Below are 16,228 nucleotides of genomic sequence, written 5' to 3'. Positions count from 1 at the left end.
CGTTTGTTATCTTGTTATTATTTTTATTTATTTTTTCTTTTTTTGAAATATTTTATAAAATTTTTAAATATTTTAACTTTTTTAATGTTAGGTCTATTTAATATTATTGATTTTTGTCATTTTATTTTTTAATTTAATAATTTTTTATGGAAATAATATTAGAGAAAGTTTATCATTGCTACTGTCATATGACAACTCGATTTTTTTTAATTTTTTTGTCTTTTCTTTTTAATTATGTTATTTTTAATTTTTTAAATTAGATAACTTTATGGATAAAAAAGACTCATGAATGTATATACTAAACACTCTATTTCGCTTTTTTATTTTTTTTGTATTGTTTATTTTTTATTTTTTAATCGATTAATTTATAACAAAAAATCAGTAAATAAATTTTTAAAAAAAGTCAATGGAGTTAAAGATAACAAAACAATATGTATCCGTTGGGTTTTGATTCGTCCGAATTTGATAGGTACATTTTTTATTTGAGATCGGATCGATGTTTTTCTTGAAAATTAAGGTCAAATTGGATGCGGGTTTATGGTGTTCATCTTGCCTTAACTATATATATATATATTAAATTATATTTTTAATTAATTATTTAATTTTATATCTATATATAATATTTAATTAATAAAGATATTATTTAATATCTTAATTTAATAAAAATTATATATTCATACATAATTAAGATTTAATCCATCCTTCCATCCGTTTATTATATAAGTTTGACTAATTTTAACTTTTATTTAATCCTCATTTAATGTCTTAACGTGTTATCTTACGATTTTTTTTTGTTATTTTCTATTTTTTTAATTTAAATAAATTTTAAGAAAAACCTATACAAGTGTCTAAGTAGTACTTCAATTTACCTTTTCATTTCATTTTTTTAATTAAATAAATTTTGCAACAAATGAGCTGATGAATAAGAATGACAAAAACAATTCATATCCCATAAATCCCCATTAAATTGAGATGTTCATGCAATACCCAATGGAATTTTCTTTTTATTTTTTTATTTTTTTCATTTTCATTTTTTTGTCTTTTATTAAAGTAATTTTATAAAAAAAAAATGATGATATCAATGTGGCGTTCCATTTTGCTTTTTTTACCTTTTATTTTTTATATTTTTAATTAGATAAAATTTATAAAAAAAAAGTCAAGTGATAGAACTACAAAAATAACTTGTATTCAACGGGTTTTGATCTATCTTGATTTGATAAAAAGTGATTTTTAAAATCCGGATTGACTTGAGACAAGTTAAGTTTTTTTAAAAAAAAACAAACTCGAATCAAAAGCATCTTTAAGGTGTTTTGTCCTGTGTTATTTTAAGATATATATAAAAATATATATTTTATTATTTATTTGATTTTATACATATATATGTACTATATTAATAACATTTTTTACCTTAATTTCATAAATTAATATTTTAAACTTAATATGGGATGTTATTGTGGCATTTTTTGTAAGATTTTTGTTTCATTTTATATATTTTTTTGTTTTTTTGTTTTCTCCTTTCCATTTTTTTCAATCATTTTTATTTAAGGTATTTACTTTTTTTATAGGATAAATTTATGAAAAAAACAATTAAGGTATCCACGTATCATTTTTATTTCTTAAATTTTTTTTATTTTTTTAAAAATCTTTTTATATTTAATAAATATTTTTGAAAGATTTTATTTTTTTAAAGATTGGCCCCATTTTATACCATGCTTTTTTTGTTCTTCATTTTTGCCTTTTTTTTTTTTTTTAAGATTTTACATTTATTTTTTTAATAACATCCACTTAACATTAAGCGTATGCCACGCGTTTTTTTTCTCTTCTATTATTTTCTATTTTATATATTTAATAAATATTTTGTTTAGATTTTAAATTATTTTTTGTATTGCAAACTTGATATTAAGGGTATAGCATATGTCAAGTTATTTTCTTTTTCTTTTTTTTCTTTTTTTTTCCATTTACTTTTTCTTCATTTTTTCTTTTTAAATATTTATAATTTTAAAATGTTTTAACTTTTTTTAACATGAGATCCATTGGATATTACTGATTAAAAAATTATTTTTTTTGTTTTCTAATTTGATAGTTTTTAAGAAAAAGATATTAGAGAAAATTAATTATAGCTAATGTTGCGTCACAACTAGACTTTTGTTTTTATTTTTTTTGCTTTTTTGTATTTTCTTTTTAATTTTTGTTAATTTATTTTTAATTAGATAATTTTATTACAAAAAAACAACGAATATGTACTCGTGGCACTCTATTTCGTTTCTTTTGTCCTTTTGATTTTTTTTCTCGAATAATTTATATCAAAAGAAATCAAAAAATAATTTTTTTTAAAAAATGTTAATGGAGGTATATATAACAAAATAACATGTATCCGTTGAGTTTCATTCGTTAAGATCTAATATGTGTGTCTTTTGTTTGAGATCAAATCGAATTTTTTTAAAAAATTCAAGATCGCATTTAAAATAGGTTTATAATGTTTCATCTTACCTTAACTTTATATATTAAATTATAATTTAAACTATTTATATAATTTTATATTTATGTATATGTTATATTAATAAAAATTTTATTTAATTTTAATTTAATAAAATACTATATTTATCCATAATTAATATGCAGTCCATCTATTCATTATATAAAGTTAAGTTTTTTTAATATTTTGTTTGACCATCATTTAAAGTTTTGATGTGCTACTTTATTTTTTTCAATTTTTTTGTTTTTATTTTTAATTTAAATAAATTTTATAAAAAAAACCCATGTAGGTGTCTATGTGACATTCTAGTTTACTTTTTTGCTTTTATTTTTATTTTTTTGTTTTGTTATTAAATAAATTTTATAATAAATGAGCTGATAGATAAGAATGGTAAAATAATTTATATTCAATGGATTATCACTCAATTAGGATATTCCCATACTACCTAATGAGTTTTTTTTTTTCTTTTGACTCTTTTTTAATCTTTTTTATTAAAGTAGTTTTTTGAAAACACTTAATGGAGGTGTTGATGTGACATCTTATTTGATTTTTTTTAAATTTTTTTTAAATTTTTAATGATATAAATTTTGCAATGAAAAGTATCAATTGATAAAGATATAAAAAATAATTTGTATTTAACGATTTTAATTTATCTTGATTTAATAAGTGATGATTTTTAAAATTGGAATTGACTTACGACATGTTGAGTTTTTAAATAGAAATGAGTTCATAACATATCTGTATTTAGCATATTTTATCCTAACTCAGTTCAAGATATATGTAAAAGTATGTATATTTTATTATTCATTTAATTTTATACATATATATGCATTACATTAATAAAGTTATTTTTATCCTAATTTAAGAAATTAATAGTTTAAACTTAATATAGGGTATTAATTTGGCATCCTTTAAGAGCTCTTAATTTTTTCTTATTTTTAAAATTTTTTTATTTCTCTCTTTGTCACTTTTTTCTATTTTTTTATTGAAAAATTTTATGTCAAAAAGAAATTAGTTGAGATATCTACTTGTCATTCCGTTTTTTTTTTTTTACTTTTTGTTTTTTATTTTTTAATTAAATAAATATTGCAAAAATGTTCGAGATAGCAAAATAAAAAATTTGACCCACGGCAAAATGTGGGCCTTTTTCTAGTTAATTATTTAAAAGATCAAAGAATTATTACAAAATTAAAAAAGAAAAATTAAATAAATAATAAATAAATAGAATTAAAATAGAATTAATTAAATGAAATAATATATATAAACAAGAATACATTTACATTAATATAAATTTATACAATATAAACATAAAAGTAACTAATAATTTTCTTTTGGCTTTATTATATGATTTTGTATTGAATTTTATATTTACTTAATGAGATAATAAATAAATACATAAATAATAAATCAAATAAATAATTAAGTAAATAAATATCATTATCAATTTTAACAATAATTATTACTTGTTATAAAAGTAATTTTTAAAAATTTTATATTTACCACTATTAATTCCAACTGTTTTATATAGCTATATTAATATATTTATAAATATATTTTTACTCAATTGGCAAACTCAAACATATACCAATACCATCCTAAAAAACAAACCGAAACGTGGATGCCGTAGTAACAACATTGGTTTCGACCAAGTTTCTTTAGTTAAAGAAACAAAGACATGATGCAGACCCTGGAGTGTCTATGTGAGGGAGCAGTTATCAACGAGGTTTGTTCGGGGGCAAACGTCTTTAGTAGGATTAAGAATTGAATTTAATCATTGATTATTGAAGGTTGAGTTGGCGTTAGGATTAAGGAGAGCAGCAAAAACAATTGAAAAATGAGCATTGAATTTTTTTTTTTCGTCTGGAACATTTGGACGTTCCATAATTATTTTTAGTTTTGATTATTTTGAAATCGATTTAGATAAGATTTTATAAGAAGAACAAATTTTTTCAAATATTTATTTTTTTATTCATAAAATTTAAAATCAAAATCTTATTTAAAAATATCCAACTCTTTATCACTGTAAAAATGAGCATCGAATTATTAAACAGGAAGGGCAAACGAAAAAGCCGAGAATGGGAAAGGGGAAGTAACACATACATGAGTCGGCAAGGCCTCTCCCGGTTTTCCAATGTTTTTCCAAGCAACTGCAACAAGTGGGCCAATCCCTTACTTCTTAGCTTCAAGCGACTTCTTCTTCTCTCATTAATTATTTCTCCTACACAACACATCATTGACTTTTCAAAGTCTTATAATTCTTCTTCATGTCTCGGCCATCAGTCAGCGCTTTGAATCTCTGCTTCAGTGCTTTGAATCTCTCTCTTGCTCAGAGGTCATTTCGGCTATCAAACTGCTACTCCATTTTGGTTTTTCTCTTGCACTGTCTCCATTACAGCCCAATTCAGCTTTAACCAGGTTCCTTGCTCTTCTCTATTATTATTATTATGGTTGTTGCTTCTTTTTTGTTGTTAATTAGTGTATGCCATAGAAATATGCTAAGCCAAGCTAATTGTAGTCTCAGAAGATTACCATGAAACATAACTGCCTTGTTCCTATTGCTTTTACTTTTACAACCAACAGACAAATTCTCATTTTTATATGCTATTTGACCCCTGTTTTCGTTTTTTTATTTTTTTTATTTTTTCACTTGGTATTAGAAAAAAAAACCAAAAAGCAAAAGCATGAACCTAATGGAACGTATGTAAGTTGAATCCGGTTTTCATTTGCTTCACTTTGAAACTGGTTTATCAAAAAAATGATGTCACTTAGGGTATTGATTGAGCTCCAGCTCGTCTTTGGTTTGAGCAGCTTGGATGCATTTATCATTCACCCAATTCTGTAATATAATATTTTATCACTTCTTAACAGTCATTTTTTTTTGGCCTTGAACTTAACAGTCTTGTAAAGTCTGACCTTAGTGACATTACATAATAAAGCTATGTGATCAGATTAGTTAGAGAAAGCCCCAAGATTCAAGGTGGCTACTCTATGGTTTATCTAAGGGCAATTGTGAGATCAAACAGGCGAAATCTCGTATGTATAATTTTATCACCTTTATAAATCTAGAGGCTGCTTCCCTCTTGGCATAGTGCTGAATTACAGAAAGTTCATTCTGAAAAATGAATTTTGAAAGAATTATCTTTGGCTTTTTAATTAGAATTTCCTTCCTCTTAGAGCTGCTAACCTACTTTGATGACCTAGTGTATGCATACTGGAAAATGCATATGGAGAGGAGTTTGTTGTTGATATATGTTCTTGATGTGTAAACTATTACGTCAAAAGTATCTATGTCTGCAAAGATAATAACAGGAAGTTGGGACACTAGTTTTACGCTCTACATTTAGTTATTAGACTATTCTCCCATTTCCTATAATTAGTGATTGTTATTTGCATTCGCCTGTATATTTCAAAGGCAAATAGTCTGGTTCAAATCTATTCAGAGATTGTAGTTTCTATGACTTATTTCTAAATCCTGGATGACTTATTTATTAGATTCTTTCCTAGTTTGATTTGGGAGAGAAATAATCTTTCTTATCATTATGAATAAGAATGTAACAGCAATCATTATGAATAAAAAATGTGAATGTGCATTTCATAGCCAAATTGATGGTTGTAGGTTATAAGCATCTCTTTGTCAAATCTAAGGTGGAAAATGGGGAGAAAAGGATGAAAGTACTCATTTTTGTGTAAAAACAAATATTGGATGCACCAAAATATAGAGGTTATGAGGACAGGGAACTGATATCTATTTGGAAGAAGTAGACACTCTAACCTTGTGATAACATGACATATTTCAGGACATATTTATTTTGGTTGACACACTTAAAAAGTACTTTACAAAAAACTTATCGACCATCAATATTGCCTCGCTGTAATTTTAACCTGCTTCTATTTTACTCTTTAATAACTGAGCATCTGGATGATGTCTCTTAATAAATAAATCAACGTGTTGCAGGCCAATGAGATGAACTTTTCTTTATTTCAATCTAGAAGACTAGGAAATGAGTTATTGTCCATTATGTTCTTGAATTTTATCTTGCAATGCTGGACTAATTTTTTTTGTCTATCCCCTCCCCTTATTTTTTTGTATCCTAATTAAATATATAGTAGCATGTGCAGTAATCTAACTTTTTATATTTCCTTTGTAGATCTAATATATGAGAAATGGCATCTTATGATAGAGATGAGGTTCCAATGCTGTCAGATATTCATCCTCAATCATCAGAAAATAATCAGGATTCTCAATTTCAGAAAATTTTTTCCAGGACTTGGAGTGCTTCAATTTCTATCCCGATGAACTCCACAGAATCCTATGAAAATACTAATCTTGTAGGGCATACTGGCCCCTTGAGGAATGAAAGAAAAATACCATTTATGCAGATGAGTGGTCCGCTATATATTAGCCGTAAGCCTGAAACTTCTTTTCATCTAAATCAAAGTGTAGCAGGCCGTAAAATGGTGGAATCTAAGGCAGAAAAATTTCCTTCTTTTAATGGAATGGATGAAAAAGATTGGTCAGATAAGAGCTATGGTGGAAAAAATGAACATTTACTGAGGTCTGGGCAACTAGGAATTTGCAATGATCCCTACTGCACTACTTGCCCAACATATTACAATTTCAAAGCAGAACAACAGAAAAACTCAAAAGCTTCAAGTATTTTTGATACCAAGGTAATTTTCTCCACTCAGAACTAGTATTGTTGGTACCAACGGATGTTCATAGATGATTGTCTATTTATTCCTTGTTAAATTGTCCTATATGCTTTGTAGGGCATAGCTTCATTCATGAGAGCTATCTTGTTGCTAAGTCTTTGGGTCTGTTTGGTGATGTTTCTGTCCCTTGACTAGGATATCAGCTCTCAGTAGCTAATTTGCCTATGTTTGCACATCTATGGAACTCATAGTATGAAGTTTTTACAAGTGAATATGATTAATGTGGCTCTCAAGCATGGTATAATTACTAGATGATGTGCACAAGATGGAAGATCCCTTTTATTTCTTCTTTTTTTTTGATTGTATGAAAATCTTGTTTGAAACCTGCAGTTATCGCCACATACACTTCCCTAGTTATCATATAATATATGGTCTCTGGTGCTGCAGTTGTTTGATTGAAATGACCATACTTTTTTTTTATCACATTTTACTTTATTTCACCTAGAGAGAGAGAAAAAAAAGAAGAAAAAACTCACAGTCTAGAAGGGTGAATGTGAAGTATGCTAAAGTAGGATATGTACTACATTAATATCGTTTGTGGTCTTCACCAAACTTATATCTAGAATTTTTTCTCTTCCATATTTTCATTAGTGTTATCAATATATTAAATTTGTTGCACATCTTTTAGTTTTAAGCACTCCATTTCTTTTCCCCTTTGCATGTTTAATGTATAATTATAAGCAGCTGCTTGCTGTAGAGACTATCCTACCTCCTTGATGTAAAATTCTTATTTTGCTTTTATACCAATAACAAGTTTGATTCTTGATTTTTAGTGAAGGTTTGTTCGTTTGGTTGTTGTCTACTATTTAGACAAATGCAGCTATACTTTCAATTGCATCCTCTAAAATCAGTTCATTGAGAGTGGTGTAGTCATTTGTTACTTATTCATTTTTAAAGGTACACACCTTATGGTAATAAGAGAACTGGGAAATCTCAACTAATTACTATATTGCAGTTAGTGGGCATTGTTTTTGGCATAGGTCTTTTTAGTGATGGGGAGGTTACTATGGCTATCGATAATTATAAAATAGTATTTGCAATGTTGCTAAGAAATGGCTGCATCACACCCAATGCTATTTTGTTTAGAATATTCTTGTCCGACTTGCTTAAAACAAGAGGAGAAAAAAGTGATAAACAAAGAACTTAGAAGTTCTTAAAAGTGTTATCAATATTTATTAATTTTTTAAGAATTATCAATATTTGTTTCATTAAAAGTGTATCAAAAGTTTTGAGTTAATCTGTTGGTCAAGACTTCATCCACATGTTTTATTGAACAATACTTCCTTCATCCACATATTGTTTTGTAGACTTTTGAAGTTATCATAATTTAGTTACTTTGTTTATACATTTTTTTGATTAGGTCTTATGGTAACCGCTGAACTTATGATATTAAACAAACAAAATTAGCTAATACAACTATATGAACTCAATAGTTGGGTTCTCAAATATTTTTTGTTATATATGGAGATCCATGAGGTCTTGTGTTGCTAGTGGGAGCTACTCCCATTCCATTTCATCAACCACACTCCTCACATCCTAGAATTCTAACAGGATGTGCCTTTAGAGACAAACAACTAAAAATTTTGTAAATATTGAAGAGAGGGGATGTATCATAGACCATTAATGAAAAAAAATTGTTAGTCATCGCATTGGTTTGGCTTAAGTGGTAGGCTAGGGTGAGGTTTGAGTGAAAACCTTAGGTTTGGTTCTTGTATGAACATCTCTTACACTAAAAAGTTCCTTGGGGGTTATGATGACAATAAAAGTTATAAAATATGCTAATAGTTTTCTTGCTACCGTTACTTTAGGTCAAAGTTTGAATTTTGTCCCTCTACTATTTCATTTGGTAGTTTTAGTCCCCCGCTCAATTTTAATGATTTAATCCATCCCCTTTATTAAAAATCAATTTAACGTTAAGTGATGATGACGTGATTGATGAGGTAGATTAATTTTTTCACCTCATGGCACATATCAATAAAAAAAATCATGTTTTATTTTAATTAAATAATAGGTTTTATTTTTTTTAGATTCTAAAAGAAACAATCTTTTTGTATATTTTTATTAAAAATAAAGGTTTTTTGTGCTAATGTGTACCATCTGGTAAGAAAAAATCAATTTGGCGTGCCAAGTCATTAACAAAGAGGCTACATGATTGAAATTAATAGTAGAACATTGTCAATTGTCCTTAAATTGACTCTTAATAAAAGTGTAAGGATTAAATTCATTAAAATTGGAGTAGAGGGACTAAAATTACTGAGTTGAAATAGTAGAGGACTAAATTCATACTTCAAACTTTTCTTAAAAATATTCCATTTGTAGTGCTCCTTCCTTTTAAAGGTTAAATGTATCATTTACGAAGAATAAAAGTCATATAAACTGCAATACATGATTTTGTAGTGGTCTAAGCTTGGATGTTGATAAAACAATTTTTTTGACTTAAATGGACATCAAATTTGATATATTGCTAAATTGTCCTTTTCTAATTTTTTATTATTATTAAATTAACATAAATCTTATCAAAGTTGATTTGAATTTGTTATTGATTCATTACTCCATCTGCTTTTTTCCATAGTAAAGAATTATTAGTTTTATTTTGACTTCCAAATTACTTTATTGTTTAGAAATGTCCAATTTTAAATTTAAGAATTCAATTTTGCTTATATTAAATAACCTTATTAAAAATTTTAAAACAGTAATTGGAAATTTCATCATTTTAATAGATATGAATCCTCATACCATTTTAATTCTTGCTTGGTTGTGAATTATTAAAAGCAATTGTTCTTATTACATTTTTTCCCTCAAGAATAACCACTTTTTTAAGCAACTTTTGATTTTTCTTAGAAGAAATGAAATGAACCTAATCAAAACACTATCTTAGCTTCTCTGGACAACACTTTTAGAAAAGCTTTACGTGTAAAGCACATTTTATAGAAGATCTGGTTGAGACAAACGGAAGCTCTAGTTGAGCCAATGGACCCAAAATTTCAAATAGGGATGCCCATATGTATATATCTATGTGTGTGTTGCAAACTTGCACTCTTATAAAAATCTTTCAATATAAGTACCCTTGTTGTGGGTTAGTCCTCTTACAAATGATGCCTCTTTTTTGCGTATAGGACTGAGAAATGTACTGTATATGGTATCTTGTATTTTAATAGTATAGATATAATCCTTTTAGATTTTTGCTTGAAGATGAAAGAAAAATGATATCCAAACATGAACCATTCAAGACTTTCTGACATCCAATTATTTGCTCCAAACCCTAGTATAATCATGTTATTTATGTTTGTTTGCAGTTCCATAATGCTCTCTATGGGGATGCCAAAGGTTGGGCTAGGAGATTGATGTCTTTTCTGAGTTCTTATGCTCCTGGAGTTATGAATCCTCATGCTAAAGTTGTTCAACAATGGAACAAATTTTTTGTCATTTCATGCTTGCTGGCAGTTTTTATAGACCCATTGTTTTTCTTCTTGTTGTCTGTGCAGGAGGTCAGTTCCTTTTTTTACTTTTTATTGCTTTCTTAATTATTTCGATCACATATTATTAAAAGAACTTTTTTTGGTAATTGAGGTTATCAGGAATTCAACCTTAGTCACTGGAACTAACTAAGACTAGTGATTGGTTATTGTTGCTTCCTGCAATTTGGTTTGCTTGCATTGTTTGCTTTGGTTTAGCATGTAGATTCTAAGCAATATTGAATTTTTTTTCATCTTTAAACATTTAGCATGCCGTATTAATTTTTTAGATGGTGCTGTATTATTTACTCCATTCTCCTCTTTCTTTATAGGTAGGGTGCTTGTGTTAGTTAAAGACAAGTGATATAAAGTGTTCTTAAAAGGCAAATGATATCAGTTATATTTGTCCATAAGAATGCCTTTTAAACTTTTTAATTGGTGAACGAGTTCTGCTTTGGGCGCTTAATTATTGTGCTAAGTGAGGGAATGGGGTCATGTATTGAAATGAAGTACACGTGTGCTAATATTACATGAAGAGCGATTGTGGGTGATAAAAATTAAGGTAATAAGTCAGGATAAAAGCATTTGGATTAATAAATTGAGAAAAAAGCAAACGAATCAAATATTATGAAAATTTTATGTTATATTTTGCAGGTGGCAATTAGGTGGGATGGTCACCTCAGGCCAAAGGAATTTGGGTAATTTGTTGTTGTTGGGTCACTTTGGATTTGGTTCATATCAGTTCGGGTTATTTTAGAATCAAGTCATTCAGATTTAGGTTATTTTGGGTACAAGCTGTTGATTTCTAAAGTTGAATTGAATTGGATTTGGAGAGATTATTTAGATTAAACCAAATTTTATCAACTATAATTAAGTCATTTATGGTAAAATTTTCGTCAACTTGTAGCATAACTTCAATTTTGATTTTTGATATCATAAAAATAAAATTTTCAAAAAAGGTTAATGTCATATTTAGTCATTGTACTTTACAAAATTTTCCAATGTGGTATCTCTACTTCTAAAATATGTGACACCTCGACTCCTAAAACGTATAATATGATGCTTGTATTATCTTTCCATATGTCAATCTAGTACTCGATGCTAACATCGTTAAATGAGATGTTTCACATGGCCATATATCCAATCAATTGATGACACATGGCGTATTTTTCCATGTCATCTTGCCGCAATATCAATAAAAACCATAGTAAAATATACATGTGGTTATCCTAATTGGGGGTTTTGGGTTATAATTGAGTTTGGTTTATGAAAATAATTGGGGGTTTTGGGTTATTATTGATTTTTAGAGACTAGGGTAATCAGGTTCAAGTTTGGGAATTTTAGGATATTGAGAGATTAGGGTTAGCTCTTAATATTTTATTTTGCTTTTACCTTGCAAGGGGTAGTAAAAGTCCCTCCAAAATGCAGCCCAAAATTTTTCAATTGACATATGGCATCCATATAGATGCCATATCAATGACATGTAGATGCCATATCAATGACGTGTAGATGCTTCATTTACATTTTACTATACATTTGTTGATATTGTGATAAGGTGATGTGGCAAAATATGCTGCATGTCATTAGCTGATTGGATGGTGGCCATGTCAACCACCTCATTTGAGGATGTTAGCCCTAAGTATTGGATTGACATACATAACGATGGTATGGACACCACATCACACATTTTAGAAGTAGAGGTATTGTTGAAAAACTAGAAAATAAAACTATGTAGAAAACTAAAGAGTAAAAGCCAAATGTATATTGAAAAACTGCTATTAAGAATTATACAAGTACCTTAGATTTATATACAACTAACTAGTGGGTAAATTAGGAAACTAAATCTTCCTAAAACTGATTCTATAATTAGGGGATTGTTTATCATAATTTTTGGTCCTTAATTATAAGGATAAAAATTCTTAACTCTAGGGATTCTAGGGATACAAATACTTAATTCTAGAGATACAAATATAAATATATAGATTATAAGATTACAACCAGCTATAAATAATTGTTTTCCCACACTTTCCCTCAAGTTGGTGAATAAGTGTTTTCTATTCCCAGCTTGGTGATAATTTTTTGAATTGTTGCACTGTTGAGACCTTTAGTCAACACATCTGCAAGTTCACCCTTGGTTGATACATACGGTGTATAAATTAACCCATTATCTAGTTTCTCCTTTATGAAGTGCCGATGTACTTCAATGTGTTTTGTTCTGTTATGTTGCATAGGATGGTGTGCAATGCTTATTGCAAACTTGTTATCACAGTAAAGTCTCATTCATCCATCCCACTTGATCTTCAAGTCTTCTAGGATAATCTTTAACCATAGTAGTTCACAAATTCCTTGAGCCATTGCTCTGAACTCTGCTTCAGCACTTGATCTTGCTACCACATTCTGTTTTTTACTTCTTCAAGTAACAAGATTACCACCTAGGAAAGTGCAGTAGCCTGAGGTGAATCTTTTATCAGTTACCAAACTTGCATAATTTGCATCTGTATATACCTCTAGAACTGGCCCCAAATTTCTTTTGAACAACATACAACTCCCAAGATTGGCCTTCAAATAGTGTAATATACGATAAACAGCCTATAAGTACACTTTTTTAAGACTATGCATACATTAATTTATCACACTCACAGTATATGCTATATCAGTTCTAGTATGTGAGAGATAAATGAGTTTTCCAACTATCTTTGGTATATCTCTTTACCTATAACAGCATCTTCATTATCTTCTCCAAGTTTATAATTAGGATTTATAGGGTATTTGTAGGTTTACATGCGAGCTTCCCAGTTTCCTTCAAAAGATCCATCACATATTTCTGTTGTGAGATGAAAATGTCATACTGTGAGTGAGCTACTTCAATTCCTAGGAAGTACTTCAATCTCCTTAGCTTTTTTATCTCAAATTCTCTAATGAAACACTGTCTTAGAGATTCTCTCTCTTTTTCATCATCTCCGATTACAGTTATATCATCAACATACGCTAATAGAACTGTGACTTTCCTTGAATCCAAGTGCTTGATAAATACTGTGTGATCTCCTTGACTCTGCTTATATCCCATTGCTAGCATCACTTTGGCAAATCTCCCGAACCAAGCCTTAGGAGATTGTTTAAGGCCATATAAAGCCTTTTTCAGCTTACATACTTTGTTTGCTTCTAGATGACCTCCAAATGCCAGTGGAACCTTTATGTATTTTTCTTCCAAATCGCCATGTAGAAAAGCATTTTTTACATAAAATTATTGAAGTTGCCAATTGTAATTTGTAGCCAAGAATAATAAAATCCTAATTGTATTCATCTTGGCAATTGGAGCAAAAGTTTCCTAATAATCCCCTTAAGTTTGAGTGTAACCCTTAGCGACCAACTTGGCCTTATACCTTTCAATAGTATCATCTGCCTTGTATTTTACAATGAAAACCTATTAACACCTAATTGGATTTTTTCTTTTAGGCAACTCTACCAGTTCTCATGTCTTATTTTTCTCTAAAACCTCTATTTCTATTTTCATGGCTTGCCTCCATTTCTCATTGGATAATGCTTCGGATAATGTTGTTGGAATAGAAATAGTGTTTAGGCTCGCAAGGAAATTATTGTGGGATGGTGATAATTTTTCAAATGACACAAAATTAAAGATTGCTTATAGTGGATACGTAGTACATTCTTTGGTTCATTTCTTAATGGCAATAGGTAGATCATAATCACTAGTTTTAGTTTTAGGAGATTTATGCTCATTTTGATAAATAGAGTTAGAGAATGTAGTTACCTCATTTCCATAGTTAGGATTAGGTTCTTGAACTTGCATCAGTTTAGGAGTTGGAACTTTTTTTCTTGAGTAAACCTATAATTCCTTTGTAGAATCAAGAACAATATTATCCTTTGTCACATCTTCTGTATTTGGAATGGGTTTAGACTTAAATTTAGTGTTTGACTTGGACTTAGAAGAAATAGGTTTAGACTCAGAAGAATTAATTTGTGAAAATGTTGAAAAACAAATAGCAGGTTTAGACTTAGAATATTTAATGGGTGAAAATGTTGAAGAGAAGGGTAATTCAAGCAAAAAGAAGTTGTTATCCCTATCTTCAATGAATGAAGTCTCCTCCTAAAAATAAGGTTGAGTAAAAAATGGTTTATTTTCTTCAAAAGTGACATTTGCATGCACAAAGAACTTTTTGGTAGAAGGATAATAGCACTTATACCCTTTAATGAGTTGATGATTACCTCACAAAAATGCACTTGATTGCTCTAGGATCCAACTTTCCCCTATTATGGCTGTGAATATAAACAAATGATGTACAACCAAATATCCTAGGTGTGAGGTTGTTTGTGGTATTAAAGTTGGGATAGAATTGTGAGAGTAGTTCCATAGGAGTTTTAAATCTCAAAACCCTTGAAGGTAACGTATTTATAATGTATGTAGTAGTGAGAATAGCTTCTCCCCAATAGGATTTGGGTACGTTTGCTTTAAAAAGTAAAGCTTGGGTTATGGCTAGTTAATGATTGTTTTTCCTCTTTACTACTTCATTCTACTGTAGAGTATTAACACAAGATGATTCATGTATAATTCTTTCTTTTTGGAAATAGGTAGATAGACTCTAGTTGAAATAGTCTCTTGCATTAGCAGACCTAAATCTTTTGATTTTCACTCCAAATTGATTTTGGATCATGTTTTGGAAGCTTAAAAATATACTATTCATATCTGATTTAGATTTAAGTAAAAATATCCAAAAGACCCTGGTACAATCATCTATGAAAGAAACAAACCACCTTACACCAAAAATACTAGGAATTGTAGAAGGACCCTATACGTCATTATGAATCAAGTAAAAAGGAGTAGAACTTCTTTTGTTACTAATTGAAAAAAACACACGTTTATGCTTTGCAAGTTCACAAACATCACAATAAAAATTTTCAACATTTAATCCTTTGAACAAAGAAGAAAACACGTTTTTCAAAGTTTCAAAAGAAGGATGTCCAAGATGAAATTGATAAAGCCAAATTTTATCTTTATTGGGAGATTTTTCAGAAAGAAATGACAAAGGTAAATTATTCTTGATATTACTTGTATCGTTTGATGTCTCAAGATAGTGTAGTCCATCCTTTTCTTTAGTAAGTTCAATCTTTTTTTCTGAACTTTAGTCTAGAAAATCACAATAGGAGGGATAAAAAGTCACTTTGCAGTTCATGTCTTTAATAAGTTTTTGTATAGATATCAGATTAGTAGATAATCGAGGAACATGAAAAACATTTTTAAGAACAAATGAGTGATTAATTTGAATATCTCCTAATCCTACCATTATAGTAAGTGAACTATCTACAACAACAATTTTCTTATTACTAGGACACAAGGTAAATGTATTAAACTTCTGTAAGGAATGTGTTATATGGTTTGTGGCTCTTGAGTCAATGATCCAAGAACTCATAATAAACTTAACCGAAATATTTAATCCATGAAAATTAGAGACTTTATTTGAATGTTAGACCTTACTCAAGGAACATATTCTAATAGGCTTTTTAAGTATTTTCAATATGTTTCTTAGCTTTTCAATCTCTTTTATGTCTAACTCTCATTGTTTTCGAG

General features: G+C 28.6%; 1 protein-coding gene across 2 annotated transcripts in view; it reads left to right on the top strand.

Annotated features, from left to right (window-relative positions):
* Window positions 1-4,090: 4,090 nt before the first annotated feature.
* The window catches only part of LOC111289544 (putative cyclic nucleotide-gated ion channel 20, chloroplastic), a 32,703-nt gene continuing 20,565 nt past the window's right edge, over window positions 4,091-16,228 (top strand). Inside the window, exons 1-4 of one of the 2 annotated variants that reach the window (XM_022880667.2) lie at window positions 4,091-4,199; window positions 4,528-4,891; window positions 6,625-7,147; window positions 10,486-10,677. In XM_022880667.2, the coding sequence (XP_022736402.1) occupies window positions 6,641-7,147; window positions 10,486-10,677 (699 nt within the window). In that variant the 5' untranslated portion in view covers window positions 4,091-4,199; window positions 4,528-4,891; window positions 6,625-6,640. Of the gene's footprint in view, window positions 4,200-4,527; window positions 4,892-6,624; window positions 7,148-10,485; window positions 10,678-16,228 lie in introns of those variants that run through there. The other variant, XM_022880668.2, reaches the window with a different exon arrangement.

This window comes from Durio zibethinus, chromosome 11 (assembly GCF_047325235.1).
Source record: "Durio zibethinus cultivar Kanyao isolate XHJ-2024 chromosome 11, ASM4732523v1, whole genome shotgun sequence".
Lineage (NCBI taxonomy): Eukaryota > Viridiplantae > Streptophyta > Magnoliopsida > Malvales > Malvaceae > Durio > Durio zibethinus.
This window is presented reverse-complemented; position numbering and strand designations above follow the sequence as displayed.